The sequence below is a fragment of the Carassius auratus genome, chromosome 9 (genome assembly GCF_003368295.1).
Source record: "Carassius auratus strain Wakin chromosome 9, ASM336829v1, whole genome shotgun sequence".
In the NCBI taxonomy this organism is placed as follows: domain Eukaryota; kingdom Metazoa; phylum Chordata; class Actinopteri; order Cypriniformes; family Cyprinidae; genus Carassius; species Carassius auratus.
This window is the reverse complement of record NC_039251.1, coordinates 21776081-21797988: the sequence shown is the minus strand read 5'-3', so window position 1 is coordinate 21797988 and position 21908 is coordinate 21776081. Positions and strand designations below refer to the sequence as shown.

At 35.9% G+C, this 21908-nt stretch overlaps 2 protein-coding genes and 1 long non-coding RNA gene across 4 annotated transcripts; all 3 read right to left on the bottom strand.

The window, feature by feature from the left end:
• Positions 1–5103: 5103 nt before the first annotated feature.
• LOC113108729 (ankyrin repeat and SOCS box protein 11-like) lies at positions 5104–9112 on the bottom strand. Its single transcript, XM_026272012.1, has 7 exons — positions 8227–9112; positions 7003–7082; positions 6706–6813; positions 6465–6615; positions 6245–6379; positions 5322–5507; positions 5104–5240 (listed from the first exon to the last, which is right to left on the bottom strand). Exons 1-7 carry the CDS (start codon positions 8321–8323, stop codon positions 5116–5118), a joined length of 882 nt encoding a protein of 293 aa, XP_026127797.1. The 5' UTR covers positions 8324–9112; the 3' UTR covers positions 5104–5115.
• A 197-nt stretch (positions 9113–9309) lies between these two features.
• Positions 9310–13624, bottom strand: LOC113108728 (phosphatidylinositol N-acetylglucosaminyltransferase subunit A-like). 2 transcript variants are annotated; one of them, XM_026272011.1, is made up of 7 exons: positions 12751–12881; positions 12504–12665; positions 12233–12387; positions 11761–11893; positions 11539–11671; positions 10680–10886; positions 9310–10326 (listed from the first exon to the last, which is right to left on the bottom strand). In XM_026272011.1, the coding sequence occupies exons 2-7, from the start codon at positions 12542–12544 to the stop codon at positions 10066–10068; spliced, it is 930 nt and encodes a 309-aa protein (XP_026127796.1). In that variant the 5' UTR covers positions 12545–12665; positions 12751–12881; the 3' UTR covers positions 9310–10065. The 2 variants fall into 2 exon arrangements, with proteins under 2 accessions (XP_026127796.1, XP_026127795.1); XM_026272010.1 differs by having other exon boundaries at positions 12233–12665; positions 12751–13624.
• A 2274-nt stretch (positions 13625–15898) lies between these two features.
• Positions 15899–17288, bottom strand: LOC113109367 (uncharacterized). The gene is made up of 2 exons (XR_003292945.1): positions 16778–17288; positions 15899–16296 (listed from the first exon to the last, which is right to left on the bottom strand). It is a non-coding gene; the product is annotated as an uncharacterized LOC113109367 (long non-coding RNA).
• Between the last annotated feature and the right edge of the window lie 4620 nt (positions 17289–21908).

The window sequence follows — 21908 nt, the reverse complement described above, 5'->3', positions numbered from 1 at the left end:
AAAAACTGGGTTTTGCGTTGTAAGTATAGTAGTGGTCGACCGATACGAGATTTTGACTTTTAAATGACAAATATCAAAATCTATAGAAAGCAGGACGGAAAACAGTCAATATAATGCCAATGTACATGTTTATTATATTTAATGTCAGAAATTACATTATATTACACAGACTAACACAAAGAGAAGCAACTTTTTAATCATAAAATTAACATTTTCTATTTCAAAGTCATCGTATATGGCAAATAAATGGTTCACAAAGTTTAACATGGATGTAAAGAGGCAGATATAAATCAAATGATGTCGCTAGAGTCCCTCCAGACACATTCAGACCAATTCTGAAGTATAACATGCACTAATGGACTAACGACGTGCAATGTAATGTATTGTCTTCCTCCTCTCCAGCTGTGCCCCTTTGAATCTTTAATGCATGCATCTTATTTAAACACACATACACACTAATCAATATCAAATGTCAATTATGGGGAGTATGTTTGTGATTGTTAAAATGGACATAAGTAGAATGATCTGTGCAGTTAATCATATGGTAGAGCACTTTATATATACTACTACTGTCTGGACATGACAGATTTTGGTCCCTCTGTGATGTCAGTTAAACTTTCCAACCCACATTCTCTTTCAGGACCAGTGCACATTAAAATTACAAAAAGGCCTTAAAATTTTCATGAGCTTGCTTTCAGTCTTGAATTGAAATGAAATTGATTTAGTTCTCACAGTCCAGCTGCCACTAATGTTTCCTGTCTGCATAGTTAACAGTCAGTGTTTCTATTTTCCTATTTAGGGAAGCTATAATATATTTTCTGTGCGTATCAGTATCAGTCACTCGGTTACAAATATTAGGGACACTTAGTGATTTTATGGGAGTAAAATTCCATGTTCAAAGGGTCAATTTTATATGTGTTTTTTTATTTTACTTTGTGGTTTAAATACTTATACTATCAATATCTGCATTATTTTAATGATATTAAAACTCCATGTATTAATGTATTATAAAAATGTAAAATTAAAAAGTCTCCAGTTACAGAAAAAAATTAGAATAAAATATAAAAAATAGCAACAATGTTAAAAACTTTTTGGTTTGGCAGGATATAAATTTCAATATACTCTTTAACATTTTTTTTTTACAAAATATATATAAAATGAAAAAATTAATACAATAATACAGCTCTATACTCATATTGTATGTTCACAATTGTCGCATTAGTGTCTACTTCTTGTGTTAGAATGAACATCTGATACTTTCGTTAAACATAAATAGCTGGAGCTATGAAAGAGTATGAACAAGTGAGCAATACAGTGTTCCCCTGTCCAGTCAAACTGATGTGCTGTTCATCCAGCTGCCTCTGATCTTGATTATGTCTCACTCAGGTATTAATAGCTAATGCTTCAGAAAACAGAAGTGATTTACTATGTTGTTGCCCATAAAACACAAAAGATGACACATCACATCTTTTCCCCATCACTGTGTGTTTCACTACTCAAATCCGTGTGTATAACTTCCAACAGCACTCTTCGACTCGTGTGAGCGGTCACATGCAGAGTTTAATCTGTAGTCTACACTAGTAGGACATCTGTTCTGGTTCTCAGTGTGATAATCACTGTAACAGCTTTAAAAAATTGTGTTTCTAAATGTTAAAGAGGTGGAGTAAACCAAATTAGACAGATAATAGTTTACAGGCAACAACTTAGTAGTGGGCCAGTTTGCCATTCATGATGTCACATAATAGCTCTGGATACTAAATCATACTAAAAGATAATCACATGTAAACAGGTTAAAGAACATCTCGTGGATGACAAAAATCATCACTGTACAAAGGTGATTTAGCTCCTGTCTCTTATGTTAGTTATCCTCATACCTATACATGGCCGCGGGAAGTGGGGGTGCTGGGGGTGCTGCAGCACCCCCTAGTGACGAGAGGGAGATTAAAAAAAATGTAGGCCTATTAAAATATTTTGCACAATTTATAAATTCCTTATGAATATTTTAGAAAATGATTTTGACACACGTAGGCTATTACGTATATTTTTTCATATTTTGAGGCCTAATCAACACGGGTTCGGAAGTTATGTTGTCAACGTCAGGCAGGCAGGTTTGGTCGCCGAGTAACGAGGTTTCCCGCTCGTTCCATGCAGAATACATCCATCTGTATATAATACAGCGCACCTCGACATTTGGACACCTGTAACCAGGGCACCCCGCCTGCATGTAGCTCAGGTGAGAGCATTGTGCTGCTGCGCTTGTAACATTTATTTTTTTGGCAACAAGTGTGGGATCAGCTTTGACTAGCGAAGCAATTGTAAGTAGTACACTATAGTATTTTTGTAAGGTGGTGGGGATGGAGATGGAGAGTATTATTTCGTTCGTGTGTTCTTTGCGTAATGGTTGAGGAGAACTGTTAAATAACGTTTAAATAGTCGGAGATTATTTCCTTGTGGTTTGTGTAAAAAGGTTGGAGATGGAGACAGAAAGCGTTATACTTCGCGTGTGTTTTTTGCGTAATGGATGTGGAGAACTGTTCAATAAACAAATTGCTTAAATAGTCAGAGATTATTTCCTTGTGGTGTGCGTAAAAAGATTTTGGAGTTAATAGAGTTGCGTGTGACATAAATGTGCAGTGACTCAAGCCAGCTGACCAAACCGATTGCATTGTTTTAGCGTTATTGTGTTATAAGTTATAGCGTTATAAGTTTGATTAATATTATATTTTGTTGTAATATAATTGTTGTATCTAAATAAGTTGCATGTACGGATAGGCTATCTGAAATTGTAATGAAAGTAATTATTTCGTTTTCTTTCGATTATTAAAATATTATTTCTGCTTCTGCTTCAGATTAATAGCGCATTGCGCATATCTGAGAACTGATGTCTGTGTGTTTCAGACCCTGCTGGCTGTGCACTGAAGTGTATATGACAATAAAGTAGTAAATCTCAATGTATTTATTTTTAAAATGTATTTTAAATAGGCCTATAGGCTCATAGGTTTTTTGTCAAAAAAAAAAAAAAAAAATTCACAGCACCCCCTGTTCAAAATTACTTCCCGCGGCCCTGTACCTATATAATTGCAAAACAGGCTTGATTTCTTAATGTTTCCTTACTAAATTAGGTAGCCTAATTCAATTAAATTAAATTTGTGAATTATGTGCTACAAAAAAAAAATATATCAGTATCCTCATATTCACTCAATAGCATTCAAGTGAATACAACAGAATCAAAATGAGACAAAATTAATATTATTAATATTAATATTAATAGAGATATTAATATTCACGGAGTAAAAAGTGGGACAACTTGCCACACATATCACATAATATGTACAATAAACACCTCGGATCGAACCGTGGCGACACTTTTAAACTTTCGCAAAAATTGCCTATACAAAGATATGAAAACGACTTGAGGCTCACGTTTCCTCGATAAACAGAAAAACGCTCTGCTGCATTGCACCTGTTCAAACACCTGGTGAGACGACATTATAGGTAATGCCACAAACAGCGTTAAAACATACTTACTTGTCAGGGAATATCATCTGACATTGACTTTGGTGCGGTTTAGACTGTTTTAAGATTATGTAACCGATAGAAGAATATAAAGAAGAAACAGACAGTTGAAGAGGAGACAGAATGGGAGCACTGAAGTTCCTGCGTCCATATCAGCGTAAATCCACGTTTATTCCCTCAAGCCGCATACATGAAGCACACCGACATATAAACTGGTGTCCTACCTGCCGCAGCGCTCGCTCGTCAGTATCCCGTGAACTGCAGTCCTGTTACATCGTCAAGAGCAGCTCTGTAGCGGCGTGTTCACTGCAGCCCGAGCTCCGCGCGCGAGGCAACCCCCCCACGCGCTCACCGTGTGGAGATGATCATGGCGTGGGCGGAGTGTGCGCTCCCACGGATTCCCCGTGACCGAGTACACACACACACACACACACACACACACAGACAGAGTCTTCTATGCGTCTGCATCGCAAGTGTGCCATAATCTCTCTCTGCGACTGGAGAGGGAATATCCTCAGCATATTTCAGAATCAGCATATGTTGAGTCAGTCAGATAGACAGATAGATGGATAGACAGACAGACAGATAGATATCTTAATGTAGCTTAATGTTCATTATTATTATTTTATTATTTATTTAATGTATGCTATTGCTAGCCTATAGTTTTACTAACCTCTGTTTTCGGAGTCACCATTTGTTGTTTTGTATTGACGCTATTAAAAAACTAGCATACAAAGCACTTATAAACTGAAAATAGCAAGAATCTTAAAGCCATTTATGGGGTGTGATTTATCATAATTTATCCAATAAAATTACTAAAATAATTATAAAGTATGTTACAAAGGTGCCATCTGCTGTTTAGTTCAGGTAATGCTTGTTTACGGAGTAAAAAAAAATACATTTAGTAGTCAATTTAGTCTTCACTCTGTCTGAATTAGTAGGCATAATGAATGTTCATGTGGGCACGTATACGTGTGTGTGTGTGTGTGTGTGTCGCCCTGATATTCCCTTCGTTATGGGGATCACATGTCCCCACAATTACAGTAATACCAGTAAATGTTGACCTTGTGGGGAGAGAATTGAGGAAAGGGAGGAAAAAGAATTATAAACAAATGGGTTTTTTGTTGTTGTTTTTTTGGGGGGAAATCTGAAATAACAAAACTTTCTATTTTAGATTTATATATATAACATATACACTCATACGTACATAATAAAAAAAAATCTAAAACAAACACTTTATTTTAGACTAATATATATATATATATATATATATATATATATATATATATATACACTTTTTTTAATCTAAATTTTTTTTCATGATGAGTAGGTTTAGAGGTAGGGACAGGGTAAGGGGATAGAAAATAAAGTTTGTACATTATAAAAATATATGATGTTTGTGTGTTGTTTGTTTATTTGTATGGATATAGTCATACATTAATTACAACAAATTAAGACTTTGAATGTATACAAATATTTATTACAAAACAAAAAAGGATACATTTGTACAAAAGAAAAAAAAGATTATTTACAGGTAAAAATGTGTACAAAAAAATAAAAAAATAAATGATTACTGTGAGAACCATGGTTATGTGTATATTAATGATAGAGAAGATAATTGTGCAGGAGATGTGGTAAGCAAAGCATCTTGGTTTTGTTTAGTCCTTTTTGTCCCAGGGAACGTCGAATACACCATCTGGACAGCTGAGACAGGGAGCATGGACCTGGAGAACCAAGCCAAAATCAGTATTGCTGCACACAGGTGCACACTGAGTTTTCATGTGATATCCTATATTTTCATGTACCTGTTGTCTGCAAGAGATGTTTGATGCTCTGATCTGATGTCAACTCCAGAGCTTTCTTTCCTTCAGAGTTCCTTGAGGTCCGATCAGCCCCATGCTCTAACAGTAGCTCCACCTCTTTTGCCCCGCCCACCCTGGTTGCAGCATGTAAAGGTGTGTCAAGACCCCGCCCACAATGTACATCAGCACCTGGAGGGAGGCAAGAAGCAGTGTTAAAATTTCCACCCAAATTTTTTATTACCGTATTGAAACAAGCTTATTCTCATTGGCAGTTTTTGTATTATTAACTAAAACCTTGAGAGCTTTGATAATCTCTCCTATTTTGCTGCTAATGCTGCTTTTTAATAATCTATTTAATAATGTAACTTTTTATATGCATACTTATACTTTTATGTACATCTAGCACTGTATATACTGTACATGTCTGTGTAGTGTCTTATCAGAATTGCATTGTACTTAGTACCCTGTACATATGACAAGAAAAAAAAGCATGTTTAGTGCTAAACTTAAAATTTAAAATTAATGAAAGATACATGTACAAATATATATAAAAATAATAATATAAATTACTAAAATTAAACTGTACACTCAAAAAATTCTGCAAAATAAAAGCTAATAAAAATATGAATAAATGCTGGAACAGTATATTAAAAATTACGATGATGATGATGTGTGTGTGGGTTTATTTAATCTATTTACACCTAAACAGAGAAAACATGATCTCTACAGGATATTTTTTAAATTATACTACAGAATATAATGAACCCTTGAGAACACGCAAAATTAAACACTTTTACTGTAAAATGCATTTAAAAAAATTATATTTCTGTAATGATCGTAATGGCCCTAAAAATTATTTATTACCCTATTAAGAGGTGTGTGTGTGTGTGTGTGTGTGTGTGAGAGAGAGAGAGAGAGATTCTGACCTGAGATCAGCAGGCTCTGTACACATTCTGTTGCCTTGGATTGACATGCACAGTACAGCGCTGTTCCTATGCTGGGAACCTCCGTGTCCACATTCACACCATGAGACAGCAGCAGTTCAACACATGCTGTGTGACCTGAAACAGATACATAAAGACGTCTGGTTTACTGATATCCCAATGTTTCAGTGCATTGTAAATTCACACAAATCATCACACATACCTCTCTTTGCTGCTTCATGGAGAGGTGAGCTCTGCAGATGAGCTGGATGGTGGACAGAACTGTAGATCAGAATGAGGCTGACGAGGGCAGGATTTCCACTAAAGCATGCTCTGAAGAGAGGAGTGGCTCCATCAAGAGAGACAGCATTGGCCTGAATGCATATATAGCCATTTATTGCATGTTTATGCAGAAACAATGAGCAAAATAAAGGCTGTAAATAAAGGGGAAGGTATATACATACATCAGCACCATGTTCCAGGAGAAGTTTAGCGCAGGTGAAATGGCCTCCAACACATGCTTCATGCAGTGGTGTGATTCCATCTAATGTAGCCATTCCCACATTATATCCCTGTACACATGCAAACATAAACAATTCATTTCCATTCACAAAAAAGGGAGTATTCAGTTCATACAAAGTCTGTTTTTAAGGACTGATTTTTGTTATAGTGTAATGACACATATTTAAGTGTCCAGATATTTTTGTGAACTACTGTATTCAGTGTAAAACATTTTATGGCAGTGTTTCTTCCATCAGTACCTGTGAAAGCAGTCTTCGTAATGGCAGCAATCTTCCTTGTAAAGCAGCATCATGAAGAGGTGTTCTGTCATCCCAGGAATCTAATAAAGCAGAGACATGGACATTTGTAAATGAGGTTTGTGCCATATATACTTTTGTTGTTTTTAATTAAATTAATAATAATGTATATACAGCACTGATCTATAATAGAGACATATATAGATCAGTAATATACAGAAAAAAAAATAATCTCTACTCTACTCCATTATATAGTCAAACGCCATTGACTTCCTCAGTTTTTTTTTCTTCCACGCTATAGAAGATCACCATCAACTGTTTGGTTATCAACATTTATCAAAATATCTTCTTTTGTGCTGAACATTAGAAAATTGAACACATTTGGAACAATTTGTTTCAAAGTTAATGATGACAAATTGCTCATTTTGGGGTGAACTGTCCCTTTAAGAACACATAAAAAAGGATATTATTATTATTATAGCATTTTTAATTGTTATTCCTTATGCATCTATTATGATTATTTTTGATGATCTTTTAAAATCATTTAATATAAGGCACTTTGAATTACCATTGTGTATAAAATGTGCTGCATAAACAAACTTTGTTTATTAGTGATTCTTATCTTTTAATGATTAAAGGTAAGGTTAAGGATTTTTCCATGAGTATTAGTATTTTATTTATTTATTTTCAGTTTTTGCTATTGTTATATAGTAAAGTATAGTTAATTGGTGAGCTAGGGGGACTGGAATAGGAAAATGTCCCAGGGCAAAAATTGTAAATTTTAAGCCAATGGTTCGTGAATGTTTTGAGCATGTGCACAGCCCACTGAGTCACAACTCTGACCTCAATAAGAGGTCAAATGAACAAACATCCGGAGACTGTTTCATCCCCAAAGTATAACCAATGAACCTACATACAGTCCAATATTTTAGAATAAATGTATACCTTAAAAGCATTTAAAGGTAAGCCAGAGCAAAGGCAAGATAAACAGGCTTATCTAGACCATTATTTCCTTTTTCTGTTTTCAGTGAGTATAATAACTGAATTGTATGGACTTGGCAATACTATCATATAACATCTTTCTCAAGGTCCAGGGCTGACAGTTCAGGGGATATCACAACAACAACAAAAATGTAACGAAGAGAAAAGAGACCTTGGTTCTTAAATCTGACTGCTAAAAACATTCAGGAAGAGGGAGAACAACAGAGGTAGAGGATGAAAACTTACCTGCCATTAGTGTATTACACACATGTCCTCCATACAACTGAAACCTGTGATCCCATGGCTTACTCCAGACATTCACTTCAGCATGAACCACAGCCATCTATAAACCTCACAAGAAGACACCTCAGAGACCTCGCAGGAAGAGAACAATTCAGATAGTAGCACAGAGAAACTCTTCAGAGTTTATATGGCCTTCAGAGAAACAAAACCCCCCCTTGGCGAGAATGCACCTCCCACTGTTATCAGTATGTCCTTGTACCCCCATCTCCTTAAACTTGAGAGGTGAGCATCCCCCGCATAAACACATCCCCTCAAAATGAGTCAAAAACATACAAAACCCCTTTAACCAGAAACAAAGTCAAGACAATTTATATTAATGCATTTAAAAGATGCTTTTATCCAAAGTGACTTAAAGTGCATTCAGGCTAACAGTTTTTACCTAACATGTGTTCCCTGGGAATCGAACCCACAACCTTTTGCACTGTTAACACAATGCTCTACCAATGAGCCACTATAAATTCATCTTATTTTTAATGGCAAACTTTGATCTACAACCTCAAAAACAGATATGATTTTGCATAGACAGCAAGGCAAAATAGCTAAAACTTAAAAAAGACAATGAGCCACGAACCTTAGCCAATATAACTGCAAATGTAATGGTGATATCTGCCACTCCAGCAAAACATGATTTGCATGCAGTGTTATGCAGGAACAGGACCGTCCAAGCTGGATAGGGAGGCTATTGAATGTGCATGTGTGTGAAAGCAGTCAGAACGGGTGATAAGTGTGTGTTAACGATTCCTGGTATAGCCTTGAATGGGTGAGGGTGTGTATTATCTGTCCTGTTCGGGTGTTAGCATAAGATTCCTGTTATCTACAACAGAAACAACTACTTTACCATAATGTACCAAACTTATCTACAACAGAAACAACTACTTTACCATAATGTACCAAACTTATACTCAACAGTGGCACTTTTCAAGTAGAATTTTACATAGATTTTAGATTTTGCATGACCAAAATCTCAATAGCACCCACAAATGCATTCATATCAACATAAAAAAAACATAAAAGAATGTATACTTACGGTATTGTAAGAAAGTTTATTGCAGATTGTGTCAACAAAAATAATTCAAGTAGTATTTCAGGTAGGATGAGCTTTTGTGCATTATAATCATTTTCACAAAACTCACAGTGAAGGTCAATATAAAACAAGTGCAAAGAAAGCAGGTTTGAAATGTACAGCACCCAAAATCAAATGTGAACTGCAAAATCTGCCCATAAAAAAAGCTATTTCAGTAAGAACAAGTATAAAGACAAACAAGCACTTTCACATCCAAAAAAATGAACAGATATGATGCATCTTACATTTCACACCTCCACTAGAGCACATAAAACTCTGTTTGGCATTAAAACTTTTAGTTCAGCTCATTTATATCAGTTTAAGTCACATCTATACCATACAGATGTGCTGTTAGAAGTATGTGCAGTTAAATGTAAAGGTGATACAGGAAAAGCTGTCTCTACACGTTAAAACATATTTGTGCAACAATTTCATCCTGTTTATACTATTTTCTGATGGGGGTTCAGTTAAAGGCAGCTTTTCAGTGTGCAAAAGCAGGTGCTGGACTATAGGAGTGCCTGAAGATAACTTTTAAAAGCTTTCTCTTCACCTGAGGTCGCTGTTTTATACATGAATGTAAACAATAGTCAGCACAGTTTTGATGTACCACAGTACAATATGACGTACCGGTACAACGGGTTTAGTTTAGTTCATAACTTGCATCCTTACCCTTCTAAATAAAGTCCATCATGAGACTAATGTGAGGACATGTTAGATTATTAATCCTGACACAGCTGAGTGTAGTGTTTTACTTTCTTCTTACTAAGCTGCTGTCCCGTTCGGCTGTGGGGACCTGATGAGTCTATAGCAACATCAATCAGATGATCTGGGCGGAGCCACTGCAGGAGAAGCAGGAAGAGGAAGCTAATAACAGCAAAAAAGGAGAAAATCGAGCCTGCCACAGCACCACACTGAGACCACAGTCTGTGCAGTCGCTCAGAAAATGGCAAAACGGGCTCCCTGCACACCCGATTATACACCTGAAACACACAGAGAGAGTGGGCTCATTACACAATTATTCTAATAACATTTGATAATAAAATACCTTTCAAAAGCTTGGGGTCAGTAAGATTAATTTATTTTAAAAGAAATATATACTTTTATCAGTAAGGGTGCATCACAAAGATCAAAAAGTAATTTTTAATGTTGCAAAAGATTCCTTTTTCAAATAAATGTTGTTGTTTTTTTTCTATTCATTTCTATTCATTAAAAGATTCATGAAAAAAAACTGAACCAGGTTCCAGTTTCAGCCTTGATGAGCATTAAAAGACTTTACCAATCGTTTTTTAAAGTTACCCAACAAATGTACATCCAACAAATAATTCAAACTCGCCTTTTCTGTGCGCTCGGCAACATTTCTCCAAGTGTACAGTGTTCGGACCTTGCGGTGGATGGTGGCAGGAGACGCCACATTTCCTGTGCGTATTCTCGCAATAACAGTTTCCAAGCCATCACAAAGGGAACGGACTGATGGTTCACACAGAGTCACCAACTCATCAGGGAGGACTTCAGGTATTCCTCCAACACGGGTGCTCACCACCTGTATACACACAGACACACAGAGCAGTGATCATGTAGATTTGATCACTGATGAACATTCAAAAATCTGGCTATTTAGATATTTTCAATTAAAGAAACTTACAGCATGGAAACCATCAGGGCTGCGATTGTAATGCACATTTTGTCAGTAAAATCGGTTCTGTGATTAGCAGTAAATCTCCATCACCTGTTTTCAGGTGGAGCAGCATTTACTAAACACAGCCGTAGTTCTCTGACAAGCTATATAAAATGTAGTTGTGTGTTTATTAGTCACGTTTAATCAATGAAAGCAGATAAATCTTCTGTTTATTCAGCTGCATCCTGGTTTTCTTCTTCGGGGCATATTTGGATTTTCAGCACGAGAGCTCCCTCTGGGTTTTGGATGTAGATTTACCATTGATCACAGAACCGAGCTTCACTGAAAGATACGCATGACAATCGCAGCTTCTGCCTAATAGCGATTTACTGCCTTTGCTATTCCATTTTCAATTAATTGTGCAGCCCTAGAAACCAGTTAATCATACATTTAAAACATGTATGCATCTAACATATATTGTGCATAATGTCACACAATATTATTTTGCAAAACTTGCAGTCAACATGATATGTCAATAGCAACCTATTTTACATATTAATAGAAAACCCCCACATACCTGCAGCCCACAGCTGGCTCCTTCCACTATAGCCATACAGAAGGCCTCGGTGAGAGAGGTGTTGAGAAAGATATGACCCTGAACAAGAACATCCCTCACATCTTTATGATCCAGAGCTCCCAGCAGACGGACCCTTTATATACATAACAATAAGGGAGAGTAAAGAATTTACAAAAAAAACTCTATCTAGAGATAATTTCTCATGCCCACTGACTTTCATACCGGTCATGAAGTTGATATTTCTCTCGAACCTCTTCCAGTACGATCCTTTTGGGTCCCTCTCCACCAATCAGAAAGCAGAGATCTGGATGCTTTCCACATAGTTCAGGAATGATTCCACTTAGTAAATCAATCCCTGCGAAACAACCGGCGAACAAATCACAGGGTCAATGAGATGAAAGATAAGAAAACCTTAAGTAGCTTGATATTAGCTATGTTTATTTGTTTTGTTACTTTTTTTTAAAATAACACCCCCCCCCCAAAAAAAAAAAATGTTTTTATTTTTAATTTGATTTACTCTTACATGTATTCAAGGCGTATTTGCGTATTTATATATATTTATTTTTGCTACTTCACAATACATTTTTTGAATCGTTAAATTAACTTTTCTTAGCATTACCCCCAAACAGAACTAGCATATAATCAATACATTATTCTGTAGTGCAAATAAAAACCAAAACCATCCTCAAGCTACCTTTCCTGTAAACCAGTCGACTGATGACCACAATTGTAACCTTGCTGTTGTCCCGGCGACAGGGGTCAGGGGTGAAGTCAGTGGGGTCGACAGCATTAGGGATGACAGAGACGATCTCGGGGTCAAGAGCGGCTCGCAGTACAGTGTTCTCTTTACTAGTGTACGACACACACACAATATGATTGGTGTCACACAGAGAGACAGTCAGCAGCTTATTGGTCAGTACAGAGCTCAGGTCTGCAAATCCAAAGAGAGAGTGATCTGTGAATACGGTGTTGAGTCCCATAGTCTTGGCGTGGAACAAAGCATCATGGGCCATCGCAGAGAAGGAGCTGTGGGCGTGCACAATTGTGATGCGTTCACGCACGAACACACACCGGAGTAACGGCAAACTGTGAAAGCAGGTGGTCGCTGTGGACTGATTATACATGACCTTAAAAGAAAAAGACATGGGGATGTTAGTGGCAAGTGTGATATGTATGATACTCTAAACTAATGTAGTATACTGTAAAACACACCTGCAGTGGGAGATAATACACCTTCAGTCCACTGGTCAAGTAGCGAATCCCACGACGGTCTCCGTATGCATGAGTTGCGATCACGACCTTATGGCCCTTCTCTATGAGGCACTGTGAGAGCTGGTAGATGTGACTCTCCACACCACCCATGTTTGGGTAGAAGAAGTCTGACACCATACATATCCTGTGCTTCATGCCCAGCTCATGATCAGTGTGCCGCAGTGTGCTGCTGGAGGAGTGTGTGTCCACAGATGAAGGAGTTTTAGGGGCATGAGTGTGACCTCTCTTCCTGTGGACCATGGTGATGTGAAGTCCTCCGTGCTCTCTCATTCAAAAGTAGAGATGCACCTCAGCACAAGCCAGACACACTATATAGACTGCAGTGTATTATGGCTGAAAACTTTACTATACAACACTGTAACTGCACTCACCATTACTGATTATGGTGATGTGACAAAAGAGATTTGATTCAATAGACGGAGACTTAATAGACAAGCGGATGAATTAAAGAATCTTGAGTTTTACGAATTTAATACACTCTTCGTACATTAGCTCTACGTGTCATTTACAGGAATAACACTAAAATACAAAAATAACTCTCAGTCAGTCGCTAGCTGTTAACATATGAGACTGAATCCTCAACGAATGAACAAACACTGTGGAAAATGTGCGCTTGATCTAGACACATATTTAGCACATCTTAAATCCATTGTTAATTCGTGTCATGTTCTGCCATCATAGAAATTAAAAATAGCATTTTTTTCTGGAATAAAACACAAGCAAAAGAGCAGTTCATCACGTCCACTTCCGTGGTTTAGGGAGTTTTTTCTTCATGGGGTAAAATAATTCAATGCGACGGTAAGTGCTTCCCTCTACAGGACACTGGCTGCGTCCGAAATCGAATACTTCTCTACTATATACACCGGCGGCGCCAGGGGGGTCTTGGGGGGTCTCAATACCCTGCCAAAAAATGCCTTGACCCCCCATTTGACCCCCCAGCCTCTTCCTGATTAAAAAGATATATATATTCGGGATAAAGATCCAAAAATGTTTCTCTTCAAACTACGCAGAACAATAATAAATAATTATTTCGATATTTATTCATACACTGAAACGAGAACCGTTTCTGTCAGACGCGTCCGATTCGAGAACCGATGAGCTGATGATAACTGCGCATGCGTGATTCAGCGTGAAGCAGACTGACACAGAGCGCATCTGAACCGACCTGATTCTTTTGGTGGTTGATTCTGAACTGATTCTGTGCTAATGTTATAAGCGCGGGTAAACCAAAGGCTTGAATGAAGGGCAATCATCGCCAATGACGGCATTACATCGAGCGCAAAAGAACCGGTGAACCATTTTTTTTTTCAACTGGTTTATTTGATCGAATTGTCCGAAAGAACCGGTTCACTTGAGCACCTGCTCCTTTGCCCCTTAAGTGCCCTTTTGTCAAAGCAAAATTTCAATTTTTTTTTGTAATAACATAAACATTTGTGAATGCCTGCCCACGCCCAATCATAATATTAGTACAATTTATTAATAATAATTTAGCCGTAAATAAAATGACCAGCATGATGACAGTTCACCTGACTACGACCTCATCCAACCGGGAAGATTCCTCACGCTGCACGCGCATTTTTTAATTGCTAGAGGATATTTTCAACATCGTGGCAGCTGGTAAGTGGTGTTTCATTCTCAGCGAAGTGATTTTGATGTTTATTTACTTATTATTATTTAACAAGAACGATGTGATGTGAGAACATGCAGATACGTTGTTTATATTGCTGTGTGTAGCCTGTAGTGTAGAAGTAACACTAGCGTGCTGTTTGAGGGAGAACAGTTTCACAGTCAGGCATCGAGGGGTCTGGTCTTTTTTATGTTATTTGAATAAACTGTTATTATATTACAGTAGGCTACTTATTTATTTTTAACACGTAAAAATAATTATCACAACACTGGTAAGGCTTATTCAGATTTTCTCATTCTCTGAATTATCATTATAGAAATAAAAACAATTCAGAAATGAATTAAAATATAATTATATTTTATATGTGATGCAAATATTTTTTCTACAATAGCAACAGTGTTTACAACAGCAAGACCACTTTAGCCTGTAAACTCAATAATATCTATCTGGAAATAAATGTAAAAATATCAATGTCAATAAAAATGCATAATATACCTGACATGAAAGTGCAGTGTGCAGGATATGAATAACAAATGTAGCCTGTCATTTGTTTACATTGCAAAGGTGTTTTTGTTGTTTAGTAGCAGTAATATGCAGTTATTAGCCATGTCCACTGTATTTTTTGTTGGTTTTCATGAGACCCCCCTTGAAAAGACCAGGACCCCCCATTGCCCCCCCAATCAAAATTGTCTGGAGCCGCCACTGACTATATAGTATGGAAAAAGCAGTATGCGACAAATTAGTATGTTTGAATCTTTTGCGTTCATAAAAGAGTAGGCGAGAATTGCAATAACTCTCGCGAGATTCAGTTGTACGTATACTTAATTTGCGTTCTAATATGCCTACTCACCTACTATATAGTAGGGAAAAAAGAGTATGTGAAGAAAGAAGTACATTCGAAACCTTGTACCATAAAACAGTAGGCGAGTAATCCCCGGATGTCCTATTGCTTCAGCGAAGATTCTGAAAGGTTCATCGGGGATACTTTTCAATCCCAGAATGCCACGCGAAAGGGATAAATCGTCATCGAACGTGAAGTAGAGCATTATATGAGTATTATAAAACAAAACACGGTTCCCATGTGATAAAATCGTATTTGTTGAGCTACTGTAGAGTAAGCTGTTGATTTGTCAGTTGACTGTCTACATTGCTTTAGATGAATGTAAGTAATGTAAATAAATAAATCTACATTAAGTAAACATAAGTTATCTATTTCATTTGACCATTAGTGTTGTTGATAAATTGTGGAGCTCTTGTGTTGGATAAAGTGAGTGAGCACATCAGCATCTAGCTCAACATGTAAATGCAGTATATCACAGATAAATGACAGAGGAGACTAACTCTTGTCTGGATGTTACAGGGACAGATCAGACACATGTGTGTTCATCTGCTGCAGAGAGACTGATAAAGAAATGCTGCCATAAAAGATTCTCAGTGAGTACACTACAGTCATCAAACATCTTTTAGATCTTAAGTTGTAGTTTATTAATAAACAGTTATTACAGCACTTTTCTGATTCTTGTTTGCTGTACATTTGATGCAGATCTTTTGTGGTGGAGCAGGTGACAGCAGCATCTGTGGAAAAAAACCTGAAAGAAAAATCTAAAGTAAGATCATTCTGTTACTTCTAATACAGAAATGAAACGACACTGTGCTGTTAAAATGACTGCTTTTGTTTTGTGTTTGTGCATCTTTATAGGATCTGAAATGTCTGCAGACTGCCGTGTGCACTGAGGATGAAGAAGATGGAGTGTCATGGGTGAAATACTCCATCACTGCATCTCCTCTTGTTTTCTCATCAGGGCCAGATGCTGCTGTGGTCTCTTCATCTTCAGTGACCCCAGAGCCAGCGAGAACATCTAGAGAAAGACCAAAAGACACTGAGGATGTGAGATTGGTCAAGTTTGTTCTGCTGGTTTCTGTTCATACAACATTATTCAATAAAGCCTGAGTTTCAGAAGTTTCTAAAGTATCATCAAATAATGTCACAAAGAATCTGAAAGTCAGGCTCCATTGACTGATACTGTATGGACACAAACCAGCAGGAGAAACCTGACCAACATCACCTTTTATGTTCAGGCAAAGGATTGAACAGAATGGAGGCAAGTCATTAATGACTGAATTTATATGTTTAGATGACCTGACCCTTTAAAATCCAAAATAGAAACTGTATTAAATGTATGCATGTATTAATATTATAGTAGAACATTGAAGAAAGAAAGCTTTAAGAAATAAGCAGCTTTATTTAGCATTTTTCTGCCCAAGACACAAAAAAAGCATTCACAAAATTCACATTTACATGTATTGATTTGCCAGACACTTTTATCTGAAGTGACTTACAGTGCTGTTATTACAGGATCTCAATCCCTCTGGAGTCACCTGGAGTAAAGACACACCGGTGGAGATTGATCCAGAAACCTTCTGCTCACCAGTCCAGTTCACTACACCACAGAAATAATGTAGCTATAGCAAATTAACATGCAATTGTAAAAATGTAAAATTAAATTCAGCAATAAATAGAATGCTGACAACATGATATAAAGTGTTTTACTCTGTGTAAATGTTTTACAGGTAGTCATGCTCATGGTGAGCAGACACAGATGTTTGGAGCAGACACAGCAGCAGTCAGATCGTCCCACACATGTTCTCCTGCTCTTGTTCAGGGTTGTGTGTTTCAGGGTCTTCATCGTGGTCTTCCTCATCCTCTCTGTGCACTCAGACAAGGACTCGATGTCCCTCTCTCATCATGATCAGATTCAGTCTGACTGCAGCAGTGAGGGACCTGATGGACGGATGTGGGTTCACCGTCTGTAAACATTCAAGAACAGAACAATGTCTGAATAAAGCTTTATTTCATCGGTTGTTGACTTGTGTTTATTTATTGTGACGGTTACTTTTATTTATTATTTTAATTGTTTATTCATGTCTCCTGTTGTTGTCAGTAAATAAAATATAACCTTATTGTTTTATTAACACATACATTAATTCATTACTTGACTGAATATTTAGATGTATTCATCTTGGCTGCATTTGTCTAGTGTGAAGTTATGCATAGATATGAAAAAAAAAATTACAATTTGTTTTACAAAAAAATATATAGAATTATTAGTCACTATTTATCATTAATATTGTTGATAAGTGTTGGGGTGGGCTAGAAATGCTTTCTGAGGTAATTTTAATTTTTAGGTAGTATTTTTCAAGTGTAAAATCAACATTCTTCTTCAGAGGCGAGATCTTCAAGCAGCTGATCAACGTCTTATTTGTGCAGATATTACAAATACTGCAAAAGCTGAGGAAAACCGTACGAGGTAGGGTTGTGGAGTTATTGATGCTACGAAGGGTTTAATCTTCAAGGATTAAACTGTGGGTCATTTCAATAGAGTTAAAACAATAACAACACAAATATATTGGTTAAACTACATTAGCAATAAAAGGGCATTTGTGTATTCAACAAGATCACAAAAAGGAGCAAATTGCATCAATATCAAAATATTTAGGTAGTAAATATTAAACCTGTAGCAGTCAGTCATATATTTGAAGTTGTTGCGCTTGTTATAACGTCATAGGTCACATGATAACGTAAACATGGCGGAATTCATTCATTTTTTTTTTTTTTTTATTATAATGACATTTGAAACACAGAATGACATCAACATATTACATGCCAGGGAGCAAAAAAATAATATACCTTTTAAAAAGATTCACAGTTTTTACAGCTTTCTTATTGGAAGAGTCAGAAATCAAATACAGATACAGTTTTAAATCTTCCAGAAAAAGGTTAAAGAAAGGCTTACATTTACAATATTTACATTTGTGGACAAAATATTTGGCGAGAAGCAAAATAAGATTAAGTAAATAAAAAACATCTGATTGTTCTCTTTCAAAATGTATATAACCCAAAATAACATTTTCATATTTCAAGGAAATGTCAGGAATTATACCACAAAAAATTCTCAAAATGTTTTTCCACAGATTCTTAGTATACTCACAATACCAAAATAAATGAGTTAAATCTTCAGCTTGGAGACCACAAAAGGAGCAATTTACATCAAAGTCCTCAGAAATAAACCTTTGTAAAAAACATTTTGTGGGATAGCACCGATGTATAATTTTATAAGACACTTCTTTGGTCTTATTATATAAAAATAATTTTTGAGGCAAAACCCAGACCCTATCCCAGTTAATTTCACCTACATGTTTGTTCCAATAAAAGATGGCATTCGGACAAGAGACAACCTCATTCTGGAACAGAGCACGAATACTCCTATTATTTGATTTGGTGGTTAGGGATAATTTACCGACATATGTATCAAATACATTGAGATATGGCACAAACTGAGAGACCTTGTTGTTAAAACCATTCATAAACATAATAATCCCAGAAGGGATAGCTCCAAAAACAATAGCATATTCTCTTGCTGTAATTGGGATTTTATCATGTGACAGAAACTCCTCATATTTTAATGGAATTCCTCGGTCATTGAATAACTGACTCACCAAAATAATATTATTTTTAACCCAATTATCAAAATAAATAGATTTGTTTTTGTACAGCAGATCTCTGTTGTGCCAAATTATATAATTGTGTGGGGAAAAATTATGCTTGTAAATTAAAGACCATGATAAAAGACATTGTTTGTGAAAATGAGATAATTTGGAAGGAATTTTGTCAGGATTATAATTACACAAGAGCAGAAAATTTAGACTACCTAATTTAGAAAAAATAAAATTTGGTATAAAGTTCCATAAAGAGGTGGGATTTTTTTAAGTGTTTTTTTATCCAATTTATTTTAAATGTATAATTAAGGGTAGAAAAGCTGATAAAATTAAGTCCACCTTTTTCATAAGAATTCATAACTACAGATTTTCTAATATAGTGTTTCTTATTTTTCCATAAGAAATTAAATAAACATTGATCAACTGTTTTGGAAGTCTGAGCATCAACATAAAGAGATGTAGCAGAATAGGCTAGACGTGAGAGACCCTCTGCTTTAGAAAGTAAAGTTCTACCCTTGAGAGACAAATCTCTGTGTAACCATAGATTTAGCTTCTTTTTGGTCTTTTCCATCATTGGAGAGAAGTTATCAACACATCTATTCTTCATATCCTTAGAAACGACTATGCCTAGGTAAGTAATTTTTTCTTTCACTGGGATGCGGTCTATGTTTGTTAAACAACAATTTTTAATTGAAAATAATTCACATTTGTGAATATTTAAATGTAAACCTGATGCCCGAGAGAATAAACTAATAATATTAATAGCTAAAGAAACCTGAGTTGCGTAAAAAAAGTGTTGTATTATCTGCGAGTTGACTCAGTATAATCTCTCTACCTGCAATATTAATGCCCTGTATAGCGCTTGCCCTAAGATAAACAGAAAGTAGTTGACCAGCTAATAAAAATAAATATGGTGATATCGGGCAGCCTTGTCTAATTCCACGTAGCAAATTAAATCTACTAGATGAGCCAGTCTTTAATTTGATAGAACAGTTCGCATTTGCATAAAGTTTTTCAACAGCTTTGATAAAAAAAGGACCAAAACCAAACTTTTCTAACGCTATAAAAATAAACTTATGTTCAACAGAATCAAATGCCTTATAAAAGTCTAAAAACAAAATAAAGCTCTCATCTACAATTAAATCAGAATAATCAATAAGATCCAACACTAATCTAATATTATTTGAAATATGCCTCCCTGATAAGAAACCAGACTGAGATTCATCTATAATAGAATTTAATGCTTTTTTAAGACGTTTAGCAAAAATTAAGGCTAAAATTTTGTAATCATTATTAAGAAGACATATTGGACGCCAATTATCCAGACAAAGAACATCTTTTTTGGGTTTGGGGAGCAATGTGATAAGGCCTTGTGTAAGTGTAGGGGGGAGAGAGCCTTTTAAAATACTTTCTCTAAAAACTTGCAAAAGAAAAGGTGCTAATTGTTTTGCAAATAATTTGTAGAACTCCGAAGACAAGCCATCAACTCCTGAAGATTTGTTAAGTTTAAGACAATTAATGGCTTCAGTGACTTCCTCCAAAACAAGAGGTAGATCACACATGTTTCTGTCTGCCCCGTTAATTTGACAAAAACTAGGTAATGAATCGAAGAAACATGTAGTAGCGTCGTAATCAAAATAGGAACTATACAAATCTTTATAAAAATCTGCACAAAATTGTGCAATTTTTTTTGGACTGTCAGATATCTGTCCATCAATCTTTAGTCTATGAATTGTATTATGACTGGAATTGTGTCTCTCAAGTTTAAAAAAATAAGATGAATTTTGTTCACCATGCTCTAACCAACGCTGTCTAGATCTAATAAAAGCTCCTTCGGCTTTGGTTCTATACATCTCATCTAGCCTATTCTGCAATTTAGACAGTTCCATATTTTCTTGGTCAGTCAATGTTACTATGTTCTGAGAAAGAAATGCTATTTTAGAAATGACTTCATTTTCTTCAGACCTCTTCTTTTTAGCTAAATCACTACCATATCTTCATAGATATTTACCCACTTCAAATTTAAACAGTTCCCAATAAAGGCTAATTTTTTTTTCTTTTGTAGCTTTACCTAAATACTCTAAAATTAAAGTTTCTAAATGAAGTCTAACAGACTCATGTTTCAAATGAGAGTTGTTTACTTTCCAAAAAGATGCTCTATAATTATAATCCTGTGTAAGATACAAGTTAATATATATAGCTTTATGATCAGTAAGAGGGGTCACTAAAATATCCACAGATGAATTGTTAATAAATTGTTTGGAAACTAGCCAAAAATCAATCCGAGATCGATAGGAGCCTACTTTATTTTGCCATGTATATGATATTTTTGAAGGAAATTTTTCCCTCCATATATCCACCAAATCAAAGCGTTCCATAAAATCTTTAAAATAATTTCCTGAGGTAGAAGAGCGAGGAGGCCATCGATCAAGTGAGTTGTTAAGAACAGTATTAAAATCACCTCCCATAACTATTAAGGAATCAGGATATTTATCTAGCCAAAACAGTAACCGTTCTTCAACACAATCTAGTAAGACTTCATTATCAGATTTTGAATTATAACCATGAAAGTTCAGCAAAATAATATTGGAACACTGGGAGTTGAATCCAATCACTAAGAGAAGATAATGTCCAGTATGATCATAATCACTGTGTAAGATGCTACCAGAAAAATTATTTTGAAAGGTACAAACACCTGCTGAATGTTCTGAACCATGTGAAGCCCAAAGATTATTGCCCTATTGTGATCGCCAAAAGTTTACATCCTGAATGGTAGAATGTGATTCCTGGAAAAAGACAAAATCGGTTTTAAGGGTTTTAGTAAACAAAAATAACGCCTTGCGTTTAATACTGCATCTCAACCCCCTGGCATTTAAAGAAACAAAAGATAATGACATGTCAACAACCAACCTTGAACAAAAGCTGCTTCAGTCAGCTGAACAATATTCCATGCTACTTAGCCAACAGACAATGA

Coding starts and splice junctions, on each gene's coding strand:
- LOC113108729 (XM_026272012.1), bottom strand. CDS start 8,323: ATGGCTGTGGTTCATGCTGAAGTGAATGTCTGGAGTAAGCCATGGGAT. Junction 7,083..8,226: donor GTGTAATACACTAATGGCAG/GTAAGTTTTCAT, acceptor CTGCTTTATTAG/ATTCCTGGGATGACAGAACA. Junction 5,241..5,321: donor ACATCTCTTGCAGACAACAG/GTACATGAAAAT, acceptor TTGGTTCTCCAG/GTCCATGCTCCCTGTCTCAG.
- LOC113108728 (XM_026272010.1), bottom strand. CDS start 13,080: ATGAGAGAGCACGGAGGACTTCACATCACCATGGTCCACAGGAAGAGA. Junction 11,894..12,232: donor TCGACTGGTTTACAGGAAAG/GTAGCTTGAGGA, acceptor GTTGTTTCGCAG/GGATTGATTTACTAAGTGGA. Junction 11,672..11,760: donor AAATATCAACTTCATGACCG/GTATGAAAGTCA, acceptor ATGTATATAAAG/GGTCCGTCTGCTGGGAGCTC.